The sequence below is a fragment of the Raphanus sativus genome, chromosome 6 (genome assembly GCF_000801105.2).
Source record: "Raphanus sativus cultivar WK10039 chromosome 6, ASM80110v3, whole genome shotgun sequence".
In the NCBI taxonomy this organism is placed as follows: domain Eukaryota; kingdom Viridiplantae; phylum Streptophyta; class Magnoliopsida; order Brassicales; family Brassicaceae; genus Raphanus; species Raphanus sativus.
Genome location: NC_079516.1, coordinates 33,704,535 through 33,721,350, shown reverse-complemented (window position 1 = coordinate 33,721,350; position 16,816 = coordinate 33,704,535). Strand labels below are relative to the sequence as shown.

At 33.5% G+C, this 16,816-nt stretch overlaps 1 protein-coding gene and 2 long non-coding RNA genes across 4 annotated transcripts; 1 reads left to right on the top strand and 2 right to left on the bottom strand.

The window, feature by feature from the left end:
- Positions 1 to 2,809: 2,809 nt before the first annotated feature.
- LOC108829310 (probable F-box protein At4g22060) lies at positions 2,810 to 4,016 on the bottom strand. The gene has a single exon (XM_056988427.1). It carries the CDS (start codon positions 3,992 to 3,994, stop codon positions 2,810 to 2,812), a length of 1,185 nt encoding a protein of 394 aa, XP_056844407.1. The 5' UTR covers positions 3,995 to 4,016.
- A 5,846-nt stretch (positions 4,017 to 9,862) lies between these two features.
- Positions 9,863 to 10,318, bottom strand: LOC130496688 (uncharacterized). The gene is made up of 2 exons (XR_008935863.1): positions 10,207 to 10,318; positions 9,863 to 10,103 (listed from the first exon to the last, which is right to left on the bottom strand). It is a non-coding gene; the product is annotated as an uncharacterized LOC130496688 (long non-coding RNA).
- Positions 10,319 to 10,941: 623 nt separating this feature from the next.
- Positions 10,942 to 13,015, top strand: LOC108829312 (uncharacterized). 2 transcript variants are annotated; one of them, XR_001945939.2, is made up of 5 exons: positions 10,942 to 11,402; positions 11,530 to 11,580; positions 12,045 to 12,124; positions 12,463 to 12,551; positions 12,626 to 13,015. It is a non-coding gene; the product is annotated as an uncharacterized LOC108829312 (long non-coding RNA). The 2 variants fall into 2 exon arrangements; XR_008934990.1 differs by having other exon boundaries at positions 10,945 to 11,402; positions 12,463 to 13,015.
- Positions 13,016 to 16,816: the final 3,801 nt, after the last annotated feature.

Below are 16,816 nucleotides of genomic sequence, written 5' to 3'. Positions count from 1 at the left end.
ATGAGAACTTTAAATAGTAGATAATCCCTAAAAAATATATTTAAAAAATCTACTCACCATATGCCACCATTATTTGGTTGTTTGAACAAAAAAAATCATGTTCTTGCATAACTGTGTATATGTTGTGATATGATGTAGGTGAATAGTAAATATATGGAAGTAAAGTTAGTGATACGAACATGAACCTATGTTGGTCTATGCAACAATTATTTGGTTTTTGGAAGATCAATGAGCATAAGCATACACGGTCTTTGTATGCTTACATTGTAAATGAGTCGGATATTTTTTTTCTTATGTCTGGAATGATATGGAACTCGTTGATTTAAGAGTGGTTCAGTTTTATATGATCTAATTATATTAAGAGATTAACCAAAAATATTATAAAAGTTTTACTGGTTAGGTTTAACTAATCTATGTTGGTTAAGATTTGGTTTAATTTAAGTTGGTAGGTTGCATTGTATAGGAGGCATGATATATTCTAGCAACAATTATGAAAGAGTCCAAAATTTAAATGAGAACTTTAAATAGTAGATAATCCCTAAATTAATAGATTAGAAGCAAAAAGTTCTTTTTTTAAATAATAATTTTGATATTTTAGTTAATATATATATATTATATATATATATATATTAAAAAGTATAAACAAGATTTAAAGGTGAATTGTTTTGCATAAGTTCTATTTATATAAACTTCTAATATTCATAAATTTTTAAAAACAAAACAATTAAAAAAGAAAATGTCGGTATAAAAGCAAATATTAAAAGTATCTTTTAAAACTAATTAATAAAAACACTAACTATAAATTAGTTAAAAATGTATTATAACTAAATGAGGATTGAACTGTATCTTGGAACTCTATTATGAGAGATTTTAAGTGGTTAATGAATAAAATTTATTATAATAAGGGACCCCTGAAATTTTAGATTATGCCGGGGTTCAAAAGCACCTCCAACCACTAATACTCAAAGAGTTTCTTAGCAATAAAAATTTTTTAAAAAAATTAAGAAAATTAGGAGAAAGACAAGTGAAAGTATCTTAAAAATGATAGTATTAACTACCCTTAAAAACTTAGGACACCATTTTTCTATTTCTAATTGGTTCACTTTATCAAAAATAATTAATTTAATTAGATAACTAAATTAATATTTAAATAATAATACTTTTTAGTAAAGAACTTCTGCATAAGAAACTTACCTTTGAGGTTTGCTCTAAGAGCATGCGTATTCGTAAGAAACTCATGAGTATCTAAGAGCATCATTAACTCTAACACTCCATAATGGGATGCTTAAACTTTTTTTCTGATAAAAAAAAATAATAAACAAACCAATTGGTGGCCGTCACGTGTCAGTGAGATCCGCAAACAGAGCAAACATCGACGCTTAAACAGGCTGGAGAGGCAATGGTGCTTAAAATTTTTATGGAACCCACCCACTATTATATTCATTTTTTGTTAAACATCCTTCCTTAACCACTTGGGTTAATGATGCTCTAACATAAAAACAAGAACTATTATTTTAAGATAGTGTAATTTTATAATTAGTTTAAACACATTTAAGAAGATCTAAGCCACTGAAATGACATTTGTGTCACTTGACGTTCTTAAGGGATTTATTCTTGGGTTCACTCCTAGAGTGAACCTAGAGGTTCACCCACCCAATAGGAATCACTCATTTCACAATTAATATCTTTTAAAAAAAAGAAACAAAATATTATCAAGTTATATTATATTTTTAAAAATAAAATAATGTTAAAAATAAATAAAAATATATGCAAAAAAAAGTTTTAAAATATTTTAACTCCGTCATCAAAACATTAAACCCTAAACTCTAAACTCTAAACTAAAAACATTAAACACTAAATCTTAAAAATACCAAATCCTTAATCCTAAAAAGAGTTTAGGGATTAAGATTAAGGGTTTGGTATTTTTAAGATTTATTGTTTTAGTGTTTAGTGTTTTTGATTTAAAATTTAGGATTATCCAAATGTTTATGATTTACCCAATGGTTTAGAGTTTAGGATTTAGGGTTTAGTATTTCGATGATGGCGTTAAAATATCTAATTTTTTTGCATATACTAGAGTTTAGGGTTTAGAGTTTAAAATTATCCAAGGGTTTAGCGTATACCCAAAGGTTTAGGGTATACTCATGGGTTTAAGGTTTATGATTTAGAGTTTAGGGTATATTTTTTTGATGATTTTGAAATTTTTTTTTTAAAATCATTTTTTGTAACTACTATTATTTTTATTTGTTTTTTATTTTATTTATTTTAAAAACATAATATAATTTGATAATATTTTGTTTCCTTTTTTAAAAGATATCAATTGTGAAATGAGTGATTCCTATTGGTTAGGTGAACATCTAGGTTCACTATAGGGGTGAACCCAAAAATAACTCTTCCTAAGGATAATCTAAAATGAGAACTTTCTACCATTTTTCTATTGCCATTTTATTACTTTTGTAGTATATTTTTTATTGTGGGATAGATACAAGAAATTCAATCTCAAGTATCCTCATTTAAGGTATGTTGGGTTGGATTTTTCGTAATCTTAAGATATTCATAATCAGATACTAATATTTATATATACAATACGCATATATATTTTGAGAACTCCATGGAACAAACCTGGATTGGCACAAGACAATTGCTCTGTTACAAGGAACGAAGCACTTGCGAGTTTCATGATGTGATCTAAATTTCATATTATTCCAAATTCAAACACAAAGATCATACGATATATTTTCACACTTGCAAAAGAAAAGAGACACAAGTCATTTAAAGTACTGAAAAGATACAACAGAGTTCAGATAAATCAATTTGGTACAAACCATCGAGCATCAGATGATTGAATATTAGAAAAAAAACTTGGAGGTGGTCTTTCAGTCTTGTGTGTATCGAGACTATAGTTCAAGATATCTTTTTCACTCCAAACACGGTGATATACATGGTCATGATGAATACCACTGAAATATATAGAATTTCTTTTTATTCCTTCGATGGCGTTTGCAAGCACGGTGGTACGCTGATCCAGAAGTATTGCCTCGTCCCCCAAAGATGTAATCTTCTCCCACTCGCTTTGCGACGAATCCATCTTGTAGATGCTGAAGGACCAGACATCACCATCACTCTTTACTATGCTCTTTACTCTCAGGAATTCTCCTTTTACTGTGACTACAAGATGTGTATCCTTGATATCCCACACATCACCAAGCTCTGGGTAAACACGACGTGGTATTCCCTTTGTGCAAAACAGATCATAATTAACTTGCGTTTCAAAGACTTTTCGTGGACTATCTCCAGAAAAATCATAGACTGTGACATCACGGTTATAATCATACAAGTAAAGCTTATATTCTTTGTATACCATGTCACCCATGATCTTAAGGTCCGCTTGTTTCCATAAGTTATCTCCATTCTCAGCATAAACTGTAACTCGGCCTTCAAGATAACAAGTAACAAAATAATCTTTGGTTTTCTTGTCAATCCAGAAGAAAGGAAAGTCAATGCGCAAGTCTTCTTGAATATATTCGTAACCAATACCTTCCTTAGGTGTTACTAGGAACATATCATCCGTGGTTCGTTCAATCTTTATCATGCCAACTTGTGACTCCACAGTAGGCAGATCGATCCTCTCACGGGTGAATATATTCATAATATAGAGATTATATCTAGGATCCCGCATAAAGAGCCAACTTCCACAAATAGCCAAACAATGGCTATTTGCAAAGTTGACGCCAAAATCTTGAATTCGATATGTTTTATTGTTTTCCTCTGGATTAAACAAGAGACAATAATCTTTACCTTTTTCTGGAAATAGAATCATCCAGGGGATCTGATTGTTTGGCGATGATTCTGTGGATGCAGATTGCCAAGATGGACACACACATTTAGCTCGTTGAAAATCTGCAAAGCTAAGACGTTCAAACACCACGTGTAGGAGATCTGAAGGAAGCTTGGACCACCTTGGAACATCGGAGGGTGGTGAAAGAGAATCCATCTAACAGAGAGTTGTCGGCAGCGAGCGTGCACTTAGTCAGAAAAACTGATCAAAGAAAGTTGATCAAAAGGAAACCGTCCCTCATTCTCATCATATTATTATCGAAGACATTAGAAACAAGAGAACACAAAATGGATGCATGTCCATAACATGAGAACACCCATTTAAATAACCCAAAGCGTATAAGCATAGTCCAATAGAAAAGACATATATCTGACAGTAGTCAACTCTTTCTTTATCTGATTAATAGCATTTATGGAAAACATAAATTGGATATATATTGTGTTTAAAAAAAGAAGTAAAAAGGGATATTCTCGTGACAAAAAAAGAAGGGATATTCTTTTACGTTGTATATGTATTAATAAAACAAACAAATTTTCATAAACACCCAAATCATAATTTTTGTTAAAAAAAACCAAAATCATAAATTGATAGTTGGAAGAAAAACTAAAGACTAAAGCACATAAGATATATACATATAGTAATTATATATAACTTTATAAGAAAAATAAACACATCATATTTCATTATAACTGATTTGACCAAAAAAAAAATCATTATAACTGAAATTTCGTTTATTTTAACTATAAATAGATAATATCTAAACAAATTTAATGATAGATATGGTCCATGTTGACTTTTCAAATATACAAGATAAGTGTACATTTCGTCTTTTTGAGGTTAACCATATTTGTTTTTTAGAATCTACTACATCTAAACTATTAAAACTGGAGTACAAATAAGATTTAACCCTAATTTTTCCACAATATTTACATTGAAATGCCATTGGCCTAAACATAATACACAATCGTTTTATAACTTAGTTATACATGCCTAATTAAATTGACACTCTTAACATTAATCACTCGGGCTGGCCTTCACTCTTAAATATTCTTGAAGCCCATTACTTTTGTTTCTGTCAACATCGAAGTCCATTACCTATATAATTAACAACAATTATTATTTGAGTCATACCTAGAATTAAAAACAGATCTCGAATTATTCTACCATATTGTACAAAACAAACAACTATATTATTAAAACTGAATTACAAATTGAGTCTGTTTGGAAATATGAATAACAATTTTAAAAAGATTTTTATTTGGGAATTTGGATAGCAATTTTAAAAAATAGGTTTGTTTGGAAACACAAATTATAGTTTAAAAAAAAGAGGTTTCTTTAGAAAAAAAGGTTTCTAAAATAATCATAAAAAAAATTTAAACATATATATATTTGAAATCAAAATAATAATTTAAAGTCGATTTATATCAAAAACTAATTCAACATATACATATATTCAAAATTTATTTTTATTAAAATATTTTCCAATAACCATTATTGAAAAATGTTTTGAATATATATAAGAAAAATACAATAAAAGTCAAATTTCATATACCAACTTAAATTATGACTTTTTATTTCACATTAAATTTTTAAAATATAATATATATGGTTATTTATACGATTATAAAATACTATTAATTATATGTGTACTCTGTTTTAAAGGAAAAAAATAGATCGTGAATTAGAGGTGGGCGTCAAATATTTGGGTATGTTTGGGTTTCGGGTTTCAGGGGTCAAATATTTCAGTCTCATTCGGGTATTTATAAATTTTGGTTCGAATTCGATTCAGATCTTTGTGGGTTTATTCGGGTTCAGATAACCCATTTAAACAACTTTAAAATTCATTATATACTTTAAATTTCTCAAAATATATAAAAATAATATAATACATATAATTTGAATAACATATGTCAGAATACCTGAACTTAACATATAAATTGGTTTGATTTGAATATTTGGATTGAGAATCAATAATTATTTTAAATATTTTTGGTGTTTTGAGTATACTTTAACAATTTTAGATATTTACATATGATTATATATATATATATATTATCAATTATTTAAACCAACTTAAAAGTATCATATATATTATGAATGTTTTTAAATACATTAAATCTAAAAAATATATATAAGTATATACATCAATTTCGAATACACGGGTATCTGAAATACTTCGATTCAGATCGGATTCGGTTTCAATTCTTTAAATACCAAAATTTTGAACAATTTGGATATTTAATCCATTTCGGTTCGGGTTTGATACTTTTTTTGGATCAAAATCGGTTCAATTTTTTGTATTTGGATTTTTTGTCAAACTCTAATATTGACATGGAAAATAAATAGCAACATATTTTATAAAAAATACACCCGCACGGGTGTGCGGGTCAAAATCTAGTTACTATTACTCTCCCTGTTTTACAAGTATTGTTATTCAACATTTTCAATGTAAAATTAAATATTAAATCAGTTTTTAAGTTTTGAATGACTGGTACATTTTTAGATTATTTTTATTTAATTAGTTGTACAATCTATAAACATATTAATATATTTTACAATTTTTAGTCTCCATAAAATAGTTGCGCAAAAAAAAAATTCCATAAAATATATCAAAACAATATTTTTATGAAATGGAAGAAGTATTATAATCTAATCAATGGTTAAATTGTAAAATTATCTAATAGTACTGCAGTTGAAATTTTAGTATGTAAATTACATGAATTTTTGAATAATCAGTATTATTAGATTTATTACTTCGTAAGGATATTTAATAGCTTCTAGAGAGATTTATTTTATTTCATAACATCTTCTAGACATATTTTAATTTAATAGATACTTATCTGAACATCATGGACTATAGATTGTGTCTAAACATAGACCATATAGTCCAACTCACGATTCCAATTGACAGGTGTTAGATTCATCTCTGTTTTAGACTACTGGTTTATGCACTGCACTTATTATGTTGTTATAAAATAAATTAAGATATGCATCATGTGAGAATAAGTAAAATATTTAAATAAATAAGACTGATGGTCGCAAAATAGGTTATTTTACTTAATATTCACAAGAACTCCTTTTATTAAGAATATAGTCAAAAAAAAGAAAAAAAAAGAATATAGTCATGCATGAATATTTGTATCAATTTTTTTTTTGGTAAAATGTTAAATATTATACCAAGCTTTTCAATTTTTTTACAGAAGTTACAGAAAAACTAGTAGTAGAATGCAAAATGAAATCTGAACAGAACATCTAACAACAGTTTTGACTTTAAAAAAAGAGCAACAGAAACCACAATCTTAGCCGAGGACCAGCGAAGCAATGAAAGGCCCTAAGAGAGGCAAGAGAGGAATGGAAACCCAGTTGCCACGAGCTACTGGAAAGAAAGGCGCCCTCAAACCGTGAAACACACAGCGCCTACAGCTTCTGAAAAACCCACACATCAAGACACTCACATAAGAAACACAAACTCGGACCATCAAGCTCATCCAACATCACCCAACCGGCAGCACGAGAAGGAGTCCACAGGCGACGATGCAGTCGTTCGGAAAGATAAACTGGAGATTGCTGCCTCCAACCCACCAAACGGAGACCGTTTACACCCATTTAACCCAAGGCCCATATAGAGCGATGGGACCGAAAGGGCACACCTCCTCCGGAATGAACAACCGCCAGACAAGAAATTTGGCCGATAACCCAACTGACACCAAGCTTCGAACAAAGGAACCTACCCGCTCCCACACAAGTCACCACTGTGAAGATGACAACACAAGAGAAAGAACCTGGGGCAAGGAGCGCCACACCGACGAACCCACTCCGCCTTCGAGGAGAAACCACGAGTCTCACACGCCAAGACGAACTCAGCACTGAAAGAGAGCGCTTCACCATCACGCGCCGCCACTAGAGTCTGCTACAAGGCAAGCCGAAAACCAACCCCGACCAAGACCCAACACGTAACCTCCGTAGATCAACAGAGGAACTCGAAGAGGAGCAGAGGAAACTCGAGATCTAAAACCGCAAGATCCAACCCCAACAGAGCTGCCGCCACCACACGACAGGGACAAACCCTAGCAGGGTTGTTCGACGACTCACGCGCCGTCAGGCTCGAAGAAACCCCGCAGAGAAGATGGAAAAAACGCTCCGGCCAGAAGGTCTTAGGCAAGACTAGAACCGAGTCGACAATGAAGAAGTCGTCCTCTAACCTCACCAAAACGTCAAGCACAACTCAGATCTGCCATAGAACCCACCGGATCTGAAACCGAAGAAGATCCTGCAAGAGTTCAACCTCAGCCGAGAAAGAAGGAGACAAATAGAAGAGAAGACCACAGAGATAGACTGGAGAAACAGAACAGAAAGAGGAGACGAGGAGAGTCTCCGGCGACCACCTAAAGGGACATGGCAGCCGCCGGAACAAAACGAAAACCCTAGGCGGCGGAACTCTTTCTAAAGAGAAGCGAGAGGATAGATGAGAGAGAGAGCGTCTATTACGGAAGTGTCTCCTATTTGTATCAATTTGATACACAATTAGACAATGTTTTCATTCTCCACGCATGAGAGTCAATTAATACAACGGTTGATATTTTACTATACTATTTTGTTAAATATATAGTATAGAACAATTAATTTATAGCTACAATACATTGTAAAAAGGATATTGTGTGCATTTTTAAAATAAAATCTAATTATCCTATATATATGTGTAAAATAGTATATATTTAAAATCATGATTATGGAATATTATATAAAATTTATAAAATATATGTTTGTTTTGAAAGTTCTAAAACATATTATGTATAGAATTTTATTTTTGTTTTTATTATGTAAACTACAAAATTAAATAATTGCTTTTACAGAAATTGAAAGCATTTAAAAATTGAAGGGGAAAACATACTTTGTAAGAAAAGAAAAAAAGAAAAGAAAAATCATTCAAAGACAATATGATAATTATTAAACAAATATCATAACCATTGATTTGATATGTACAAATCCTTCATTTAAATTTTACAACGAATATGAGCCCAAATTTCCCTTGCAAAATTATGATATACATATTTGGATTTACTTTAATGAACTTATTTTCTTAAAAATTGTGTAGGTTGAACTTTTTATAGTGACTGGACTCACCCCGAAGGGCCACCTCGCCAGAAATCCCTTCAAGAATTTTTTAGCTAACCCAGTACCACCCCGCTGTCCCGAGTATCGAACTGGTAACCTCGAATAGTCGTGTGTGAGAAGAATCGTAGGAACCACTAGGCCACCATACTTTTTCAAAAAAGTACTGTATAATTTTAAAAATTTTAAGTGTCAACATTCAATCGCTTATCTTTCTATTAAAATAGAAGTCAACACAGACCATATCATTAGACTTTTTTGTAGAAAAAACCGTTGACGTATGTATATAGGCTACAGATGGCGACACAGAAAGAAGGAAGTAAACGGCAGGAAGTGCAAACCATGGTACCAAAACGCACCTGCAAAGACAGTTCATGGATCTGGGCCGTCCTCTGGCGCTGTGGAACTTGACGCGCAAGTGTTTTGCTCGGAAGATGGTTCAAAGTCAGCTCTCTTTGGTAAAACCTAATCTTTTCTATAGGTAGATCACATACGAACTTGTAAATGTTATTCTTTTCCCTTAAATCAATAAATTAAAAAAGAGAAATTGCATCTCCTATACACAAATAACATCAATATTTGCATGGATGGAAAATCAACTTTTTGGCTGAACTGTTTTTTTCAAAATAGCAAATTACTTAAGTTAGCCAGCCACTAAATTTAGTTGCTAACAACCATTAAAAATAACCGGATAATTAGTATACACTACTTACAAATTTGAACTGTATATATGGTAGATTGTAACACCTACATGTTATATCATTTATTTTTAAAAGTCTTATTGATCTAATATACATGACTTATCTAAATAATTTACATGATGTTATTATTTTATATTTACTGTGTGTAATCAGAAGATTGTTGTTGTGAATTATTGGAAAGCTAATATTATGTTTAGCCAACAAAAATATACTGTTAACCGGCTATAAAATATAGTTAATTACTGTCTTATCACATATAACAATCTAAAATATTCTGACTTCAAACTTTTTTAAAAGATTGAGTCAACTCGTACAATGAGTTAACGCCACACCAACTCAGCAATACAATTTATCATGTCATTGCTATCATCAAAATTTTTGGTTTTCACAACCTGCAGCTCCTCTCTTTCTTTCTTACTTCTTGTCTTCATCAAATCGATACAACTTCAATTCTAAAAGGATGCGAGAAAAAACTTAACCAGATAAAAAGAAAATTTCCAAATGAAATTAAATAAAAAAGAGAATGATATAAAGTAAGAAAAGATGATAATTTACGTTCTTCCTTCGAGGTTGTTGCGTTTGATCTTTGTATTTGATTCTTTGTTTGATGAGATTGATCTAAAGCAATAGAAAGAGATAGCGATTTGTTTGCCCAGTTCGTGGATCTGCCACTATGTATGGGGGGAGGCTCGTGCTCCCAATCCACTATCAGATCACTGGGAATAAACCTTCGGTGATGTTACACGTCTCTGATCACATACTATCTCTTTTGTTTACAGGTTTACAAGAGAGATAAGGGATAGAGAATACAAGAACGATATGATCGGAAACTTCTCCGGCGAGCTTCGACTCCACGCGACGAGGTACTCACTCTTCTTCTTCTCCGATCAGATCAGCTCGTAACGACTCTGCTTTCGTTTGTGTAACTGACTTGTAACAAACTCTGTAACAGACTTGATCTTCTTGTTGCAGGTGACTTATATAGTCGACGGCCCAAACTCAGTTCGCCTTATTCTGCAACCCCCGAAGCCCATTACGCTTGTTACCAGCTTGATAGTGGACGGTCCAATAGACTAGATCCGAGAAAGTAAAGACACAAGCCCAACAAAAGAGGTGACGATGACTTCTGCAATTCTGGTGGATGTAATCTTCTGAGAAAAAAGATAGAATTGGACTATAAATATATATATATATATATATATATTATATATATCTATATATAAAAAAAATGTTCTATTTCTCACAGTCTTCCACGTCAGATCCAGCCTGGAAAGTCGAGCTCTGAGCATCCGCCACGTCAGATTAATGAAACGATGGGCAGCGATGGAGACTTCCGTGTGGGCTCGCGTGTTGGACTTTGTTTAGTATATTGCTGCTGCCAGACTTAACAATTATGGGCTTAATGTCTTTTATTATGAAACCCAGCAGTCTAAGATTATCGTCTTCTCCCAAAATCGATACAGAATTTTAGGTTTCATGTTCTTCTTCCCGTCTGTAACCAACAATTGAGGACCAAAAATTAGGGTTCGTATCCTCTTCGGTATGCACCAGCTATGGAGGAGATTCAATGAATTGAGTGAGTCAAATCGACGTGAAGAACTTCTTGCCAAGCTTCAATTGCGTCTTTTCATCTTCTATTGTAATCCTCCGAAGCGTTACGTAACAACCTTCTTAAATGCTTCCACGATTTCTGATTCATTGTATCTCACTTTATCCCTTTTACAAGCCATGGATCTTCACCTATAAAAAAGGTAAGGCCTCATCTCTTGAGAACCATCCTCACAAATCCAATAGAATTCTATAATTTTCTCAGTATAATAGCTAACTCCTCTGTTCTACTTGCTGATCTGAATTCTGGGTTGTTCTTCCAACGTGAAGGTGAGGTTGCTCAGATTCTGGAAAATTGACATTCTTCTCATCGATTCTAAGGTATTCTGTTTTAAAACACATCTTAGTATTGAAACAAATTCTAGCATATAATCTCAAAATTTTCAAAAAAAAATTGTATCCTAACGTTTATTTCAACTATTTCGGAGAAGCATTGGTTATCAGGACCCATCCTTTTATCGCTCTCTCTCCCTGAGTCTATGTTTCCTTATAAGGCAAAAGATTATAACTTTCTTTTGCTTTTGATTATAAGAGCACATTTCCGCACAATAAGTTGTTGATCTTATCTATGGTTACAGAGACTAGATCAATGTAAGTTGGCGATTATGTAATTTACTCGCCCGCTTCTCAATTCACTTCACCTCATCCGATCCTTTCTACTTTGTGTTTCAATATTTCTTGAGTTCTGTTGTCTATCAAATTTTAGTTTTTTTTTTGGTAAACAATTTATCAATTTTAGTTAAAACCCTCTTGATGGTGTTTTGGTGTTTTATTTATCTTTGTAGGCCCGAACTGCAAATCTCCTAAGATTATGAACTGAACATGATCAAAAATAATACCAAGCTTATCACACGAAATCTTTTCGGTAAGGGTCACTATTTATGGCAAGACGAATGTTTTTTTTTGCTTATAAGATCATCGTGTAATTTGAAACTAAAACTTCGGAGACAAAATACAACTATAAATGAAACTGTTGGGTTTTGTCTATCCTTGAAGGCCTGGCTTGCAAACTTTCAAAAGAAAGCTCTTTATTTAAGTAGATGTGACATAGAAGTATTCAGATATTTTGTAGTTGTGTAGGAAGCATGTAGCTCTTAAGGGTAATTCTTTTTTCTTTGCTGAAATGATTGCAATATATGTCTCTTTATTTGGGTAGAATAATGGCAAAGTATGATGTATAAGCTATTGGTTTTGTTTGTTTAGATATCTGAGGAAGCTAGAGAGCTTGAAAAGCAACCCAGACATGTCACTAAGGAGAAGCATGATTCTGTGCGAGGCCAAGTATTTAGTAGGTATTGTCTTCAAGTTTGTCTTACTGTTAGTCCTTAGGGTTCTTTTCCAACTGGTTGCTTCTCACTATGACCAGAAAATAGAACATATGCACGAGATAGCTGTTGTTTTAGTCAAAGGCAAATAAGTGAGCAAATGTCAGACTGAAAGCTGGCGAAAGAAGGACCTATTGCCACTGAATCCGACATCCAACATATTGTCTCCATGTGGAGATGAATTCTGGTTGAGAAGGTCAGGTGAATCTAGCCAGTCTTCCTAAGATAATGAAGAGACTTCATAGATGAAGTATTGGCTAAGACGAAACTGTCAAAAGCTATTATCCGGGTGATCCAACCCAAACCGTCCAATCCAGTGTTATGAATTTTCATGCTATTTGATTTAGCATATAAGAATCACACTTGGTTGTATTCTCTTATAACAGATTTGTAAACAACGCATTTACAAAATGTAGCCATCAGTTCTCAAATATTCCTTTTTCTTTTGGTGACAGTCAAAAAATAGTCTATACCGTACTGCAATTACATAACCGGATTGTCTTCTATCCAAAAAATAAAAGAATATCTAGGTTGGCCAAACGATATAAAGCTAATACCCTTTTCTTTGGTCGAATATGAAGTTGCTATCTTCACAAGTTAAAAATTGTAATGTTAATAACTCACATAACGTTAGTAAGGGATCCACATACTATTTAAAGTCTTAAAACCATAGTGTAAGTACGGCCACAAGGAATTCCAAAGTGAAAATAACTTATCAAACAAATCAAGATTAACAAATTTACTAAATAACATCAGAATCATTTCACAGAAGTAGTAACAACCAAATATTACTCCCTTAAACTACCAACAACATCAATTAATATTAGACAGTAACAATTAATATCATATTTTTATGTTACTTGCTTTATTTTAAATAATAAACTGGCTCTTATTTTTTTTTGACTTTCTTAAATTATAAAATTTAAGAAAAAATGTATTAAAAATTTATCAAATTCAAGAAATGTAAATATTGAGAACAAAGTAAAATGGTTATAACTTTTATGAATTGTTTAATATAGCAGATATATATAATTTCTATAAATAATAAAATTTGTAATAAAAATAGTTAAAATTTTAAATTAAAAGAAACTAAAAATAAATCAAACTTATACACATAGTTTAAAGTTTAAACCAATTCAAAGAGGAAGATAGAGTGTAGTTGTTAAAAAAGAGTGTGATAAGTACCATGCATTTACGTCAGTATATCTTAAAAGAAAAACATACAATAGTCTTACACTAAGCACTATGTTTTTTTTCTTATCAAATCACCATGTTATTTCTATAGAAAAGGTATAAATAATTAGCTGTGTTTGACGGAAAGATAAATAATTAGATATGTAGCCACACATATACACACAAAAAAAAACAGAGAAATGCTTTGGTTGACATTTTAACTAATTCATTAACTAAACCAATTGGTTAAGCAAACAAGATGATTACAGTTTTATTAAAAAACAGAAAATGCTTCTGTTCAATTTTTTCTCTTTGAGAGAGTTTGGTTCAAAATTTAACTAATTTATTCACTAAATCATTTAGGTAAGTAAGTAAATTTTGTAGATGTTATATAATCATAAAATTTTGAAAAGTTAGCTATTTTTTGAAAAAATACTATTAGATTATTATTCACCCGTCCGTCCGTAGGGCGGGTTTACCCTAGTCTATTACTATAAAGAAAGATTGTTTTTCTCCTGGTGACACATCAGATTCCAGGTCAGAAATTCACTTCTTGAGGAGCTGCCACGTGACGACTGAGTATGAAACTTACTGATTCATTTAATCTGAAGATTTTTTTTTCTTTGATCTTCATCATCGTGTCGGTTTACACTTGCATTCAATAAACATAAGTAACGTCCTCATCAATACCATTAAACCCCCTCTTTCCACTAGGCCACATTCAATACACTCCTCCTTTTATGGTATCGAATCTGCACCTATAAATAATGGAGTAAGCTTTCGTGAAATTCATCACCTCACTTTCTTCCTCTCAAATCTCAATCATTATAATCCTCTCAAACCCAAGTAAAGGCAATGGAGTACGAAATCCAAAAGCTTCTCTTTGTTCTGAATAAGAAACCGGTTCGACTTCGGGTCAGCTGAGAAAATCTTCAGTTCACCAGACTTTGGCGTCATTAAAACCGATTCCAAGAAATAATCTCCTCGATGAAAGGCCCAAGATCATCCGTCTTGAAAGCTCTGCCCAGATCAGAGTGTCGCCAATGAGATGAAGTCCGTAATTTCAGGGAAGGAGCCAACAGACCAAAACACGTGCAATAGGGAAGGAGGAGGAAAGCGGCGGCGACAGAGGAGAGGAAGAGGATGAATACGTTGAAGAAATGGAGAGAGGCATTGAGGATGGTAGAAAGAAAAGGGTATTAATGGAGAGGAGAGAGGGGGAGAGTGGAACGGGGAAAAAGGGGTTTCGGCATAAATAAGACATTCCATCACTAATACTCTGTTGCATTTTTTCTTCCTTTTTATTTTTTTATAAAATATACTATTTCCATAAATAAATGATTTCCTGAATATCAAATAAATATTCATTTTACATGCAATTATGACATTTTGGATTTGTTCGGAAATGTCTATCAACATTTAGCGAATGAGATCCGTGATTTGATTCTTTGATCACTCACACTCAATAGGTTTTATAAATCTTCAATGGCTTCGTATAGAGAAGTTTTCTTTTGTCTTTTTCTTTGGTCCAATGAATTGAAAATCTTAGTTCGTCTCTACGTGTTACATTTTTTTTTTTTTGACATCAAAAGTAAAACTATAGAAACTTAAGGAGCTCTGTTTTGGCCAGCAAAGGCTAGCCAGCAAGGAGCATAGCACCCAACGTACGGGAGATTGGTAGCTTGTGTTCTTCCTCCTTTCGCGAGCCCATCTGCTCGGACGTTCAGCGATCTCGGTATATAAGCTGTAGAGAAATCAATGAAATCAGCAGAAAGAGCTTTAATCTCGTCTATCTCAGCTGCCATGGATGGCCATTCTTCATCATTACTTAGGAGCTTGATCAATTGTTCACAGTCCGACTCGAAGCGAACCTCTTTGTGTCCTAGCTTTAGTATCTCTTGCATGGCCCACAGCAAAGCTTCAGCTTCCGCGTGGAGGGAGATGTTACCTGCGTCGTACCTTTTGCACCAAAGATGACAGGGTTACCGGTTTGTAAGAGTACAAACCCCACTCCGGTTCTGTCCCTGTTACTTGTCCAAGACGCATCTGTTTGACATCTCCATCTTGTCGGTTCCGGCGCCTGCACTTCTCTTCTCCTTGTCCTCGTTTGGTCGTCCGCGTCCATGTCTGTTGTATCTTCTAATCTCTGAGCTAGCAACCAACTTTCTGCTTCTTTAACTGCAAATTGCAGTGTATCCAGCGAGGGGACCTCTTTATTATTGAAGATTTTCTCGTTACGCGCTTTCCAGATATACCAAGCGATCCAAGGGAATGTAGCCAGCACCTCTGTGCTCACTCCCTTTTTCTTTGCGCGGAACAGCAGATAATCTATATTCGAGAATAGAGACGTACACGGGAAAGACCCCGGAGGAGATGGTATGGCTGAGAGAGCCCAACACTGTAACGCTGGTGGGCATTCAAAGAGAGTGTGGTTAATAGACTCACTCTCGTGACCACATCTAGCGCACGTACTTTCTCTAGCACAATGCCGATCTTTTAATTGTGATGCTGTTGCAAGATATCCTGATAAGGCTTGCCATAAGAAGTGCTTGATTTTTCTCGGAGCTTTGAGTTTCCATATGGCGCTCTTGAGTCCCGTTATACTCGGTTCTGGTATGGCAGGGAGATTGCTTGCTGCGTACAGTTCGTGAGCCACTTCGTAGCCCGACTTGACGGTATATAGCCCTGACTTTGTGTAGTCCCAACAGTAGCTATCATGGCGGCCTGTCCGGCTCAAACGTATCGATGTGATTCTTGGTATATCTTGAGCTGCCACGAACTCGCTTATCAGGTTCAGATTCCAAGTATGGTTTTGCTCATCGATGAGGTGATGAACTCTTAGATTTTCATCTCGGTGGTTAGTGACATTTATGGGAGGTCTCGCTGGCGTCACTGGTAGCCAGGGTTCGTCCCAAACCTTTGTACTATGTCCGTTCCCGATCTTCTTCCTGAGCCCCTTCCGTAGAACTTCTTTTGATGCTTGTAAGCTACGCCATCCATAGGATGGGTTATTTGCTCGTTCCACCTGCATTGGAGAGGAGTGTCTATAGTAACGCCCT